The following is a 15,844-nucleotide window of genomic DNA, read 5'->3' on the forward strand; positions in this document are numbered from 1 at the left end:
TGTAAAGTGGCAAAAAAAATTAAAGTGGACTAAAATTAGAAACGCCCCTATAACAGTAGGACCAAAAATGAAATTCACTCAAAAAAAAACTCTAAAATAAAATAAATTATATTTAACTGAATAAATAACCGGCATATTCATGAAAATTATTAAATGAACACTACACGATCCTATTAATGAACATTATTAAACGATCACTAACAAGTTTGTTCACAAGTTCTTAACAAACAAGCCTACAAACGAGCTCTAAAATATGAACATAAACAAACACCGTTTACTAACATGAAAACAAGTAGTTACCGAAAACTCTATTCACTAACACACTTAACTATTGTGCCCTACTTATCATATTATTGTTAAGGGAACCTGTAGTCACTATTCAAGAATGTGCACGTTGAGTAGCATTTCAATCAATGAGTTAAATTTAAAATTACTGCACCAACCAGGACCATAATCGTACAAACTCCAATGTATAGTAAGCATATATTTAGTGTGAACAAACAATGAGGAAAAGACTTCACATACACGTAATGGAAAAGTCCTTGAAATACAATAATGCAACAATATAATATAACTGAGGGGAGTAACTTATTTAAATCATGGATATTATATTCAACGGTGCCTTATTATAACATGCATGCGGTTTTCATCTTTCGCAAGAATGAAGCCTGGCCTCTCTCTGATCTTCCACTGCACAGTCACGACGAGTGTGCAAGTGGAGGAACGCTTTGCTCATTCCTGAAGAAGTTGGTGGGATCAACCTTCGTCTTCACAGAAACCAACCTGTCAAAATTGTTCTTGAAATACCTTATCCCCCATTTCCGGGCTTGTGCATAGCTTGTGTTGCCTTCCTCGTTTATCCCTAAGTCAAGATCCCTGTAATTCACGTACGCTTCTCTTGGGTTCTTGGAAACATAGGAAGCTGTGTAGGCATACAGCTTTCTTATCCAATTTATGTGCCTCTCAGTCTCGGAAGCTTTACTGTCATCATGATTCCAGTATGCTAGGTACTGGATTTTGAACAGATTCCCATGTCTGTGAGGGAATGGGAGTGATGACTCGGAAATCTCATCCATTCTTCCCCCGTATGGGTTCAAGATCAGCTCGGCCAAATCGGCTTCGTCTTGGAGGAGGAATTCCCAGATCCCTTTTAGGCCTTCCATGGGGATTGGCTTTTTCACGTAATCGGATTTTGCTTTGAAGTAGCGCACCTTGGATAATTGAACCCTGCGTTGCAAAGCGTTTGTGGGTGTTCCGATTGGGAATCCTCCAAAGTATAGACAGGATTCCACCCAGGTCATTTCCTTGCAATCTTTCTTTGTTAGCCCGAGCTCTGGGAACCTTTTTTGGACGATATGGAGCAATCGGTTAGTCCGGCCGAGATAGAGGGAGTTGAAGGAGGCTTGAACGGTGTGATGAGTTTTGGTGGTGGTGGAGTTTACTCTTTTTAAGATGAGTCTGATGAACAAATCTTTAGGGAATTTGTGCGCAATAGACTGCCATTTGTGTACCAGTGCTGGGGCGTTTTGGTCCAGAGTCTTGTTGATGGTGAAAACCGTGACGGTTTCTGGTACATCAACTAAACGTATCTTCCATGCAAGAACCACTCCGAAGCTATTCCCTCCACCCCCTCTAATCGCCCAGAACAGATTCTTCCCCATGGCTTTCCGGTCAAGAATCCTTCCCTTCGCATCAACCAGGCGGGCATCGATGATGTTATCCGCCGACAGCCCATATTTTCTCAGCAAAACACCGTACCCTCCGCCGGTAAAGTGCCCGCCGACTCCCACCGTGGGGCAAACGCCGGCCGGAAACCCCAGCTTTTTACTCTTCTCCGAAACGTGATAATACACTTCTCCGATGGTGGATCCCGCCCCGACCCACGCCGTTTTCGCCTCCGCATCGACCGTGATGCTCCTCAGCTGGGCGAGATCCAGTACCAGAAACGGGTTCTCGAAATCCGTAGTGTAGGATAGCCCTTCGTAGTCATGGCCGCCGCCTCGGGCTCGAAGCTGGATCCCATGTTTCTTGGCGCAATGCACGACCGCTTGCACCTCGGACTCCTGGCGGGGCGTGACTATGATCCGCGGCCGTGGGGTGTTGGTCCTGTTGAACCGGAGGTTCTGGATGGGGAATTGTAGGATGGGCAAGAACGAGGGATTTTCCGGCGTGAAAACATCGTCGGAGAAACTAGAGTTTTTGGAGAATCGGATCAGACAGCGGCGGAAATGATCGTGGTGAGTAGTGTGGGGTGATTTAGCCCATGAATTGGACGAGAAGAGAAGAAGCAGTGAAGAAAGGGACAGAAAGATGGAGGCTGTAGAAGATGTCTGCATCGTTTCGGATCTTGTCTGTTCTTGTGAGCTCGATCAGTTGGGTGTTTTGCGATAAGTTTCCATGTTTATAGCCACGGGGTAGGGTGAATGTGATTGAAAATGAGATTGAATATGTCAATGCATGCATGCATGCCAATTGAATTCATGTGATCAATTTGAACATTCTAGCTCCAGTCGTACGTCTAGATGATATATTTGCAATAATGTCCTATGTTTCGTACCTACGTACCACGTGATAATGATCAAATTGAATCGTCTATCGATTAAAAAAGTCAAGAATCCAACTTCAAATTGCTATATTGAGTTAATTTCTGAAATGGTCCTTCGACTATGACATTTTCTCAAATTGGTCTATTGACTTTTAATTTTCTCAAATTGGTCCTCCGACATCTGAATTTTAAGCCAAACTAGTCCTCTGTTAGCTTTGGAGTTAAGTTGGTGTTAAAATGGAAGGTAAAATTGGAAATTTAGGTTTTGCATGCCAATTTAAAGCAATCTGTGATTCCTTTCAGCAGTCTGCGCACATAGTTCTTCAAACTCCTAAATCTACAATCAAAACGTGGGAATATCAACTAAAAGGCCAGAAATCTTTGCCTTGGGAAGGTTGGGGATAAAGTCGAAGATGAAAATTTGTTGCCTTCTAGTTGATTATCTCACATTTTAATTGCAGATTCAGGAGAGCAAAAAACTATTTTGAAGAAATATGTGCGCACACTGCGGAAAGGAATCACAGATTACTTCAGATTGGAGTGCAAAACCAAAATTTCCATTTTTACCCTTCATTTTAACACCAACTTAACACTAAAGCTAACGGGTGACCATTTTGGCTTAAAATTCAAAAGTCAGAAGATCATTTTAAGAAAATTAAAAGTCAAGGGATCAATTTGAGAAAATGTTATAGTCGGAGGACCATTTTGGGAATTAACTCTTTCTATATTTCTTCCCCAACTGCACCTTTATGACCAACTAAGCTGCCCATGCGGACTTCAAATTGTTATATTTGTCCCAAGGGAAGAAGGACTAATTGCATACATATATGATACATCAATGATCTATTGGTATTTATTTCTTATGGGGTGGTATTTAACTGCATAAGAAATTGTAATTATGCATGCATGTGAAAATCCCCTTAGCTTATACGTCAGGAGAGCTATGACAAATGATTAAATAGGTCACTAAATTATGCATAGAAATTGAGTTACATTACCGAACTTAAAAAGAAAAAAGTGGAATTGACTCTAGCTTAAAACAAGTCTATCTAAATTGTGCAATAATATAATAGCAAAAATTTGTATGAGGTCGTCTCAGAGATCCTTATACGTAAGACGGGACAGGTTGGATTCTAGACAACTGAGTTTGTAAGTAACACAATTTAATTAATTATAAGTATTATAATATTTATCATTGGTAACAATCAATTTTATCTTAAATACTACAACAATTTCACATATAAGTATTACAATATCTATTATAGGAAATGATTTATTACTTTTTAATTCAAATTAGTATTAAACTTTCTACAATAAGTATTATAATTTCTTTCATAAGTAATATTTCAAATATAAGTATTACAATATTTACATTACAATTACACTTTGAAAGTATCATAATTTCAGTTATAAGCATTACAATATTTATCATTAAATTAAGAACAATCATTGTATCCTAAATAGTATCAAAATTTTCAGATATAAATATTACAATATCTATGATAAGTAATAGTTTATTTATTTAAAATTGGTATTAAATTTTCTATAATAAGTATTAGAGAAAATGGTCAAATAGGCCCTGAACTTTACTCGATCAAACAATCAATTAGGCTTTTAAACTTTCAAAAGTTACAATTAAATCCATAAACATGTTATTTTGAAGCATGGAAACCTAAAAATCGGTGGGTAATATGTAATTACAACTTACCTAGGGTTCTGGTGACCTTTCCTACACTTCCCGACTGATAGAACATATTGGTTCACTTCAATATGTTGTGTACAGATTGTGTATAAAAATAAATGAGAAGTATGAAATTATTGAGAGAATTTAGCTAAAAGAAGCTTTGTTATTCATTGTTGTTATTGAATGTTGTAGATAGATAGTAGAGGAGAGAAAATGGTCTCCCCTTGTGTGGGGAAGGACCTCCCCTTATATGGATGGAGAATTGGAATTTTTGGGAATAAAATAATTCTCACGCACTGCTGGAAATTTTTTATTTTTCGATCACTTTTCTAACCACCTAATAAAAAATTAAAAAGTGACATTTTTTAAATTTTTCGTCGAAGAATTATGGTGGGGAAATAGGTCAGAATTTTCTACAATCTTTACTTAGTGGTCGGAAATACCGACCACAATGTAAAGTGGTCAAAAAAAATTTTGACGGTCTAAATTTTTTAAACTGAGTTGAGAATTTCCACCCGTCTTTCTAGTAGCCGATTTTTCTGACCAATTTACAAATTTGGATGATATTTCTAACCACAACTGAGTTGGGTGATCGCCCCGAGTGGATATAACAGGATTTTATTATCTAAAGATTATAAGTTTAATTTTTATCAAACGCCGTCTCAATCTAACTCATCAGACAAAATTTCTCTGGTCATCACCCAAAAAATAATAAATAAATAAATAAATAGCAAGTCACAATTGAAAATGTAATTGATAATTTTGAATTTTTAGATAACCGCTACGGTGTGATATTTATATTGATCATGCCGAATATACATTCTATCTTGTAACTCGGACGACCATATAAATTACGTCAACAACCAATTTCGATCCTGCCCATATGTCAAACCCATTGGGAGGTTTCAATCTCTGTCCAGTATGGAGAAACTGATAGAAATGTCTACTTGACTACTTCGTTCAGGTTTTGGAGCCAATAACCTTTAAGAAGATTAATGTCAACAAGAAGAAAAACATAGCTTCGGTTATTGAGTTCTCTACGGCTGTTCAAAATCACGTTTGAATTTCTTTCCAAGAAAAATGAAAACCTCAAGAAATACACACGGAGAAACTCAGAAACATCAATATCTAATTTTCTTGTTAATTTGGCTGTATCTCTTCAATGTCATAATTTTCTTCCTACAAAAGGAAACTTAAAGAAAATAATTTTATATCTATAATTCTATATATACATATATTTGTATACGTCCATGTACGTATATACTCCATATGTCCCATTTTAACTGTTGTATTTACTATTCATTGGTCAAATCAACTCTTTCTTCTTTGGTTGTTTTCATTAACATTTACTTATAATTTTAAATTTGATTTTTTGTGTTTAATAGTACTTTTCATGCAGTTTCTAAATATATAAATTTCACATATTAAATCTAAACTTAATATTATGAAAATTAAATTGTAAATAACTTCAGTCAAGTCTCGTATACCGAACCCGACACATAAAATGGGACGGAAGGAGTATATATATATATATATATATATATATATATATATATATATATATATATATATATATAGGTTCCTGTGAGGACAGGTCCTCCCGTGCGGTCAGTGCGGCATACATCATTAGGTATGCATAAATGCACCACACAGTGTTCGAAAATACACCATTGTGTGTGATGTATTTTTTTTTTGTGTGGTGCATTTTTTGGCATTTCATTCTGGTGTATTCTCGAGCACTGTATGGTGCATTTATGCATACCTAATGGTGTATGCCGCATTGACCGCACAGGAAGACTTGTTCTCACTAGAACTAAAATATATATATATATATATATATATATATATATATATATATATATATATATATATATATATATATTATGAAAACCAAAATTATGAATCTACGTTTCAAAAAAAAAAAAAATTATGAATCTACAGTATAAAAATTATGGATGTACCCCTGTGTTCACCCTGCGTATGGTTAATACATTTCCACAGCATAACTATCCTAATAAATTGGTCTAATAATAGCTAGAAGGGCTAATGAGCCGTATGAATAACTACGCTGGGTCAGTAAGGCAATTTATATCCTGCACCACGGCGCGCGTTGCATTGTGCGCCCAGATGCAAAACGATGTCGTTTTAGATTTTTTTTTTTTTTTTGTTTTGAAATTTCTCTACCCAGTGTTTGACGGTTAATTTTCCTTAAAAAAAAATCTCATGTTCAAAAATGTACATAATTGTATACATGAATGTACATAATTGTATAACAAAATATACATACTGTTTTTTTAAAAGATAATACACATAATCTAACATAATACATAATAAACATAAACTTTTAACATAATACACATCAACTCTTAACATAATACACAAAAATTTCCTGATTCGGATGTACATAATTGTATAAAAAAATGTACATAATTGTATAAAAAATGTACATAATAAAAAATATACATAATCACAACAACTTCCTACCGCGCCTTCCAAAACGACGTCGTTTTGGGAGGCATGCGGCGCACAGTGCTACGCGCATCGTGGTGTAGGGTATAACGATTGGGGTCAATAATTCCAGTGGCTGGGCCGAATGAAACCTGGGCTGAAGTGGGATTTAATTCCCAAATGTCAGTTGGGCTTTTAATTTTGTGGATGTGTTGAAGGGACTTATGCCCTGGAAATGTGTTCACCGTGAATGATGAACACAAGTCCAAACAACGTCGTTTTTACGCAAAAATAAAATAAAAATAAAAAATCGCGGATGTGGAGTTAACGGCGCCGTTTGATCAAATTATGAATTTTCTGTTATGAGATTATAAATGTAATGAAAATGCATAATCTCATAACAGAAAATTCATAATCGCATAAAAGTAAAATATTTATTAAATTATGAATTTTCTGTTATGAGAATGAGATTATGAATGTAATGTAGATTCATAATCTCATAATAGAAAATTCATAATTTCATAACAGAAAATTCATAATCTCATAACAGAAAATTCATAATCTCATAACTGAAAATTCATAATCTTATAACAGAAAATTCATAATCTCATGGTTCCAAAGTGAATGTGTAGGCATGGTTCCAAAGTGAATGTGCAGGCATGGATTCATAATTTATGAATGTCCGTGATTTCAGACGGGAATGTGTAGGCATGGTTCCAAAGTGAATGTGCAGGCAAGAATTCATAATTTATGAATGTCCGAAATCATTGCTCACCTCAAATTAAAGTGAAACCGCGAAATGTGAAAATGAAGAAGAAAAGTCACGCAATTAATTAAGAAAAAGAAAAAAAAAAAAAAAAAAAAAGATAACGGTGTACTAACACCGTTGGAACCGTGTTCACCATGAATGGTGAACACGGTTCCATGGCATAACGATTGGGACTTAATTGGCAGGGTCAATTTTGTGGATGGGCTGAAGGGAATTAACTCATGTTGAGCTAACTTTCTGCCTGGGCCGAATCTGGGAATTAATTCCCACGGCTTGGGCTGTTATGGTTTTTGGGCCTATGGGCTGATTTGGGAATTATTCCCATAAGCTGATTTGGGATTTAATTCTAATGGCCTTTTGGCCCTTTGATTTGGTAAGCCTTTTGGCCTTGTTTGTTAGACCTATATTTAGGTCCTTGGTAGTTTAGGCTAATTTTAGCCCTTTGCTTTGTAAGGCTAAATACCTCTTGTATTTTGAGCCCTAAGTTACTTTTGGGCTTAAGGCGTTTATGTTTTAGGCTTTGGCCTTTTTAGTTTGTGGAATAAAAGTTTCGGCTAGTTTTTAAAAAAGAAAACAAAAGTTATTAACATGTGTTTCTTGATTATGATGATGCTTTCACCTTTGTCTGAATAAATGGAATGGAGTTGGTATGTTGTCTGAATAACACATGCAGCAATTTGCTCCCATCCTTACTTGATATGGAAAAAATGCATTGTGAGCCTAACTGTTGAACTAGAAATAGATACTTATATTTTTACTATTTTACTTGCATAATATATTTAACATTTTAATTTTTGAAACTAACAGGAAGAAGAAGACTAGAACAGTAGAACAGGTTGAAGTGTTAAACAGTAGATGAATTCCTGACTTGTTGAACTGAATTTAACTGTCTGTCACTCTCATTTAGTCATTTAACTGAATTTATGCTTTGTGAAGTTGGATTTTTGGGCAGTAAAATTAGAACTTGTAAAGTTGTAGTAGCTGTGAATTTGTAAGTTTAATTCGGTTTGATTATTTTGGCTAGCCGTTTGTAAATTAAAATTGTATTGCATTTTGAATTGTTTGCCAATTTTCATGCATTTTCTTTTAAAAATTATTTGTAAAATATTCGAATTGAATCCGAAATTCGATATAGCTTTTCCAAAATCCGAAGTTAATTATCTAAATAGGTTTAGCATGCAAATATTGAAGGGTCGGGTACCAAAAAACTTAATTTGAAATCCAATCGAATTAATGGATAAGGCATCCGATCTGTCCGAACCCGTCTAATGCACGGGCCTACTATTAGTATTGTCTAAATGAACATATAGTGTTCCATTAATGAACATATCTAAGATCCATCATTATAATGTAATTACAATCAATACAATTCCAACCTTTTGTTTCATCTGTGGAGTGCTTGGACATGGTGACAAATTCTGCCATAAAATGGTGCAGGGGTGGGATGCGAAAACTGAAAAGCCTTACAATCTTGAGTTGCGTGTGGGGTGTCGAAGGAATAACCCTACAGTTGGGCAGAGATGGATTGCGCCGAAAACCTTGTCGGAGCGTAGCCAGTGGGTTACGCTGTGAAGGAGGGTTGACCATGGCATGAAAGGAAAGAATCTTCATATTCCTGTCGTTGATTCCCTTGTCATTCGGGTTCACGAGAAATGCTCGGAGACCTTGCATGGTAAGTCCTCCTTTAATAAGGAAATTATTGATACCGGAATTTGCATGGAATCCCACACATGCATGGACGACTCTGAGGATGGTATTACCATTTTGGACCAAAAACAACGACGCATTGGGTTAGTTGGGGACATAAATGTTGTGTTGATAGTTTCTATGGAAATTGAATGCATGGTGTCAAAAAACATGTTGTTGGTGGGAATTGGTGCAGTCAAGCCCCGCCCGTCCCAATGAGTTCTTTATGCTGGAACTATCATGGACTTGGTGACCCACATGCAGTTCATGAAATTATGGCCTTAGAAGCTAAGGTCAAGCCAATGTTCATCTTTTTAATGGAAACTAAGGTACGCCGTGATTATGCGGAGCGGTTGAAGGTTAAGTTAAACTTAGAATGTCTGTTCTATGTGGATGGTGGTGGTGTTGGAGGAGGTTTGGCACTGTTATAGTGGGATAGAGGTGTTGCTAGTCTGATAAGTTACTCAAAGAACCACATTGATGTTCAAGTGAGGCTGCTTGGCAGCAACCCCTGGAGATTAACGTGCTTCTATGGATTTCTTGAAAGGAATCGACGCCAACAATCTTGGGACTTCTTGCATTCCCTTTAGTCTAAGTCCGATCTGCCATTGCTCGTTGCTGGAGATTTCAACGATATTGCATCTCTGGGTGAAAAGCAAGGAATACACCTTTATCCTACGTCTCTTATGGAAGGCTTTAATCTTATGCTAGATGATTGTAGATTGCTCGACCTTGGGATGAGGGGTCAGAAGTTCACGTGGGAATGTGGAAAGGGGACTGAGAATTGGGTTGAGGAGCGTTTAGATAGGGCGGTGGCTGGGGCGGAGTTGTGTACTTTATTTCCTTAAGCAACAGTTTATAATCATGATGTTATTACTTCATATCATACGACCATTTTTATTGCATTGAAGGGGCTTCAGATTGCGAGTAAACATAGACAGTTCCTCTACGAAAACGCTGTGTTGAAGGAAACAGGGTGTAAAGTCATTGTTATGGGGTCTTGGAATGTGTCTGCGGAGGATATACAGCCTAGCCGCCTGGATCAGTGTGGTGCGGCTTTAAAGAGATGGGGTGGTAATTTTGCAAAACGAGTTGAAAGAAAGATTGTGACTTTACAGTATCGTTTGAATGGTTTGTGAGATAGACGGGATGAGGCTGACATGTTCTGTGAATTGGACGCGAAGCTTCGAGGTCTTAATGATTAGTAGAACATCTTTTGGCGCCAAAGGGCTAAACAACATTGGCTCTTGAATGGGGATAGAAATACTAAATTTTTCCATCTCTACGCATCGTTTAGGAAGAGGAAAAATAGAATCATGAAGCTCCGTGATAATGCTGATCAGTGGGTTGAGGGTGATGGCTTACTGGACTAGCTATGAGATAATTCTAGAATATCTTCACGTCTAAAGAAGTCCACTTGGATGAGTCACGTGATCATTTTGTACCGAGAATCGCTAAGATGGACAACCATCGTTTGCTCCAGCCGTTCAGAATAGAGAAAGTTAAAGAGGCCCTCTTTTCAATGGCACCGGATAAGTCACCAAGGCCATGATGGTTATAGTCCAGCATTTTATCAGCATTTCTGAAGCAAAATCAGCCACGACGTGGTGCATTTTATCATTGATTGTGCGAATGGTGAGGGTTTTCCGGTTGGCATGAATGATGCGTTCATTACTCTGGTAAAAAAAAAAAAAAAAAGATGATTCCTATTACTATGGGGGATATCCAGCCAAATGCTCTCAGTAATGTGACATATAGAGATGGGTGGTGTGCACTCAAATTGGACATGGCGAAAGCGTATGATAAAATGGAGTGGACCTTTTTAAAGAATATTATGAGCCGTATGGGTTTTGATTGTCGCTGGATTGAGCTTGTCAAGCGTTGTGTCACTACGGTTCGGTATAAGGTGAGTGTTAATGGTGGTCTCACTGACTTCATTGAACCAACGTGTGGGTTGAGACAAGTGGACCCATTGTCTCCTTATTCGTTTATCTTGTGTGCAGAATGCCTCTCTCATTTACTCTCTGGAGCTGTTAGCAAGGGTTTGGTCTCGCCGTGTGTTGTGGCTAGGGGAGTACTCGGCATGTCGCACCTATTTTTTGCGAACGACAGTCTTTTATTCTTTAAAGCAACGGTCTCAGAAGCTGAAGCTATAAAGAACTATCTTGTTAGTTGTTAGTTATGAATGCATGTCCGGCTATTCTGTCAATTTTGGCAAATCATGCATAGTTTTAAGTCGTAACACAGGAGAGGTCGTAAGGAATGTAGTGGCAACTGTGTTTAACGTGAATCAATCCGCCAATATTGGAAGGTACTTGGGTCTGCCTGTTAGAATATTTTATTCTAATGTTATTGTGGTCCATGTATTAAAGTGGTCTGGACAATTAAAATCCCGTTGTGATAGGTAATGGGAATAAAGTATGTAACAGATCAAGGGGTTATTCTTCCCCTCTCTCTGGCTTTCAATGAGGCTATTAAGCCTACTTAATGGTATGAGTTTATAGCCCATCATTGCCATAATTCCAATATTTAATATTGGAATGACTATTATGGTTAGCAGGCAATATATAAGGGCCATAAACTATTTTCTATCCTATCACAGAGAATACTAAACGTGAAAGACTAGAGGGAAAAGAGAAAAGTATTCTGAATACACTCTGCAAACCTGAAGAAAGAAGATGTTAAGAAGAAAGGGCTAAAAGCTTCATCAATCTCTCATGGAATCAGGTTAGTAGTTTAACGCTTCCGATTAAAGTATTGGTTAAATCATTCCATGCCTATTGTTATAGTTTTACACTGCCTATGGGTGTTGCCGCAATAAGAGAGGAGTTTTTTCCTATGGGTTGTTCTCTTTCCGGTAGCATTGTCATTGTCTTCATCTTTAGTGCTTTTTTTTTTTTTTTAATTTATTGGTAATGTGTCATGTGCAATTGGTTTACTGATGGTAGTATAGAGGGAAACGTCATGCAATGAGATTATGGTGTAGGAAGCTGTGTATTTGCCTCGTTGTGTTTGTGTATATGGCTAGGATTTTAGTTGTACTATGAACTCTTGATCTTGCAAGCGCCTGTATTGTTGATATATGGAAGTGATAGTTCTTTTCCCTACATGTTTCATGTGTTATGAGATGTGTGTCATACATTCTCATGTGAAAGTATTGAACAAAATATTAATATTTATTGTATATGTAGAAGGTTAATAAGTAGTACATTTTGTTCTAGTTTCATAACTTGTTTACTTGATAGTAACAATAATGACTTTCCAGGTAGTCCGAAAATTGATGCCGCAATATGTCCATTTTCATCAACAGTTTCCACATCCATTTTGCACCTGTTCATTTTGAAGTTCATATTTTTGAAATTAGTATAAATGCGTGTATAGAGTACTTGATTTTGTGTCTGTGTGTGTGTTTTTTTTTTTTCTTTGTAAAATTTTTTTTTTTTTGTTGAATTGATACTAATCTTGGAGTACCCACTGCTGTCATTCCACCACAATGCATGTAGTTAAATAGTTTACCAGCCACTTTGTGCATAAAAGTTTTTAAGCAGTGGCTACATCCTATATACCGATTATTTTTATTATCAACATTGATGCTGCTTTTGCCTTTAATCCAAGCATGTTAAGTGTAGAAAATGAATTGAAATAAAATGTAAATTTATATTAGTTCTGATATATTGAAATGATGCACAATGTTCTATTGCCTTACATTGACATTTTTAATAATAAGTTTTAAATATAGCCATGTAAGATAATGATCTAATTACCATTTACATATTATTATCAGTATAAAAGCATACAAGTCCTTTAGGTATTCTGCTTGAGATACTTTTGGTTCAACCATTATGGTTGAATGAATTCTTGTGGATAGAGAAATTCCTAGTTTATTTATGGAATAAGATTAGATAAGGTAGTAAAAATTCATACGTTTTAAATCATATTAATAAAGAAATATTATCTACCTTTAAAGTGAACAACTGTGATGTTGTACAAAGATATTATGGGGTAGTTTCCCGCTTCAATTTATTGGGTTATTTGAATTTCTTCTTTGTGAACAAATCTTCCCCAAGAAGTTAATATGATTGGTTTCAAACTATTTTTTTAAAAAGATTTTTTCCTTGTTATTAATAGAATACTTTGTAAATAAATATATAACATTATTTTATATTATAATTTTAATATTTAATACAAGATTGTACGGTGTAAAAAGAATACATTGAACAATGTAGTTAATATAATTAATTAATGAATTTAAATGTAAGAGATCTTTGCATTGTAGAAAATAAAGACAATATAACTAATGAAATTATATCTCTTTTTTAATTTTTTGATAATGAATAAATTTTTTTTCTGAATAAAGGCATTGTAGACATCGATTTCTAAATTAAAGAAATGAAGTGTAGAGCGCATACGGAGTGAAGTGTGGAAGATCTACGAAAAGGTAAGTGTGGTCTTGGTCTTGAAAGGTAATCGTTCTGTTCTTGATGCAATCCTTTCTTAATCCTTTTACACATATTAATCGTTATGATTTTCCAGGAAATAGACAGAGAAGCAATGAAGGTTCAGGTCTTTTAATAGGGTGGTCACGATGAGCAACTGATTTAGAGCGAAATGTTCAAAAAAGCAGGTATTGTTGAATAAACAACTCTAAAAAATAATGTGTTAATACCTGGTAATGGTTTGATTTGTTTACATTTGCCCCCGATAGCTGTTGATGCCAAAATTTTTCTCAATTTGCTGTTAGGATAGTTGTAGATCCATATATCTGTTCTAGATGGTGATTAGTTTTTAATATTCCCTGTTGTATATATAACCTTGGTCATAGCATTAATTACTTATATATGCTTTTGTCTCTTCAGTTTCTGCAATGTGAGTTATTTTAACTCTCTGTTCAACTTATTTTAGTGTTTTAAAAATGTCTCCCTAAGTATTATTTTTCATATATGTTTATTTCCAGTGCAGTTTTTTCATGTATTTTAACTTAAAATCTTTAAAGGTTCATGCAGATGAGTAGTTAAATTCTAATGCGCTTTGATTTTTTGTTACTCAGTAAGACATGTTGTTGTCCTTGTGTTATAAATAAATTTACAATACAGATTTGTTAGGAATATATTGTATAAGTTTTGATGAGCCAAATGTATTTTGTAGACCCCAATTTTATTTTATTTGAGTCAGTTCTGGTTCACAAAGTATAGTGCACCACTGCCATGAAGCCTACATGAAGTCTACGTGAAAGCAGTTTGAAGGAAGAATAAATGAAAGCGGGATCACAGCTTAACACATTTATGAAGCATCAAGGCACCAAAGGTTGAGATGGACGAGATGGTAGAAAGACTTGTTGAAGCATGTTTAGTGCGAAATGATCCATAGTTCAATTCTCATTGAGAGCAATTTTGGTGTAAAGATGAATTGCTATCGTGAAGTAGCAATATCAGGAGATGATGTCACAAGAAAATATCATGATAGTAAAATACTATCATGAAAGAACAATTTTATATCGTGATAGGTATAATTATCGGATGATGATATCACTACTATCGGGTGATGACATCACAGTGTGGTAAGGCTAGTGGAGAACACGTGGAAGAGACAAGACAAAAGAATTTAAATCTTGGATTGTATCAATTGGATACCCAGTTGAGATGGAAGAAGCTTTGCTAAGCAAAACAAATGGTTCATAGTTCGATTCCCACTCAAAGCAATTTTGTGAAAACGTGATATCTAGTCCATGATATACAATAGAACATGATATCTGGTCCATGATACAAGGTGGAACACGATAGCTAGCTCATGATATGAAAAAGAACATGATATATATAGTCCATGATACAAGGTGGAACATGATATATTATTGGGACGTGACATCATCAAAAGGAGCTATGACATCATGATAGAATTAGACAGAAACATTATTTTGAAGCTCTGTTTCTGTAGAAGAAGTCGAAGGAGAAGAAGAAGCTAATATACGAAGGAAATCTTTTTAATACTCAAGCAAGAATCAGCAGATAAATTATTTGATCAACTTGGCACATCAGATCAATAATTCAACAAAAGTCATGCCAGAGAAATTCAAATTTGGAGGCTACCCATTCCAAAGAAAAACTTTGTCAGATTAAAGGAGAGCAACGGCAAGATTTCTCAAAATCTTCTGACAGACGGCGAAATGATTTTTGCAGACTAAGTTGGCAAAATTATTTGATCAACTACAATTCAAAATGGACGATCGAGATCGAAAGTTGATCAACGGGCAAATAGCTTTCATCTGCTATAAATTGCCCAAGCAGACTTGAAGACCAAAAAAAAAATACTTGAATACGGATTTACAAAAACGAATTCTACAATCATCAAGTGATATATTGAGCTATACACGATTAAATTCAAGTCTGAGTGAGAGAAAAATTGTATTTCATTGTAAATCTTCTACTGAGTGTAGAAAAGGGGTAGAGTAACTGGAAAGAGTGAAAAACCCAGTTGGAGTGTAGCTTTGTGCGTAGCACTCGGTTGTAACGGGCAGAGTAACAAGGGGAGCTTGTGAAAACCCGGTGAGAGCGTAGCTTTGTGCGTAGTTCTCGTGGTGTAGGAGTACAGCTTGGTGCGAAGTACTCGGGAAGGCGGAGTAACAAGAGGAGCTTGCGAAAAACCTTGGTGGAGTGTAGCTTTGTGCGAAGCACTCGGAGAAGTGTCGCTGGGCACTTATTCACTATTGTATCTGGGT

At 36.0% G+C, this 15,844-nt stretch overlaps 1 protein-coding gene across 1 annotated transcript; it reads right to left on the reverse strand.

Moving 5' to 3' along the window:
• Nucleotides 1-437: 437 nt before the first annotated feature.
• Nucleotides 438-2,382, reverse strand: LOC109148571 (berberine bridge enzyme-like 15). The gene has a single exon (XM_019296306.1). The coding sequence runs from the start codon at nt 2,334-2,336 to the stop codon at nt 699-701; it is 1,638 nt and encodes a 545-aa protein (XP_019151851.1). The 5' UTR covers nt 2,337-2,382; the 3' UTR covers nt 438-698.
• Nucleotides 2,383-15,844: the final 13,462 nt, after the last annotated feature.

Source organism: Ipomoea nil, unplaced genomic scaffold (assembly GCF_001879475.1).
Source record: "Ipomoea nil cultivar Tokyo-kokei standard unplaced genomic scaffold, Asagao_1.1 scaffold2144, whole genome shotgun sequence".
Taxonomy (NCBI): Eukaryota; Viridiplantae; Streptophyta; class Magnoliopsida; order Solanales; family Convolvulaceae; genus Ipomoea; species Ipomoea nil.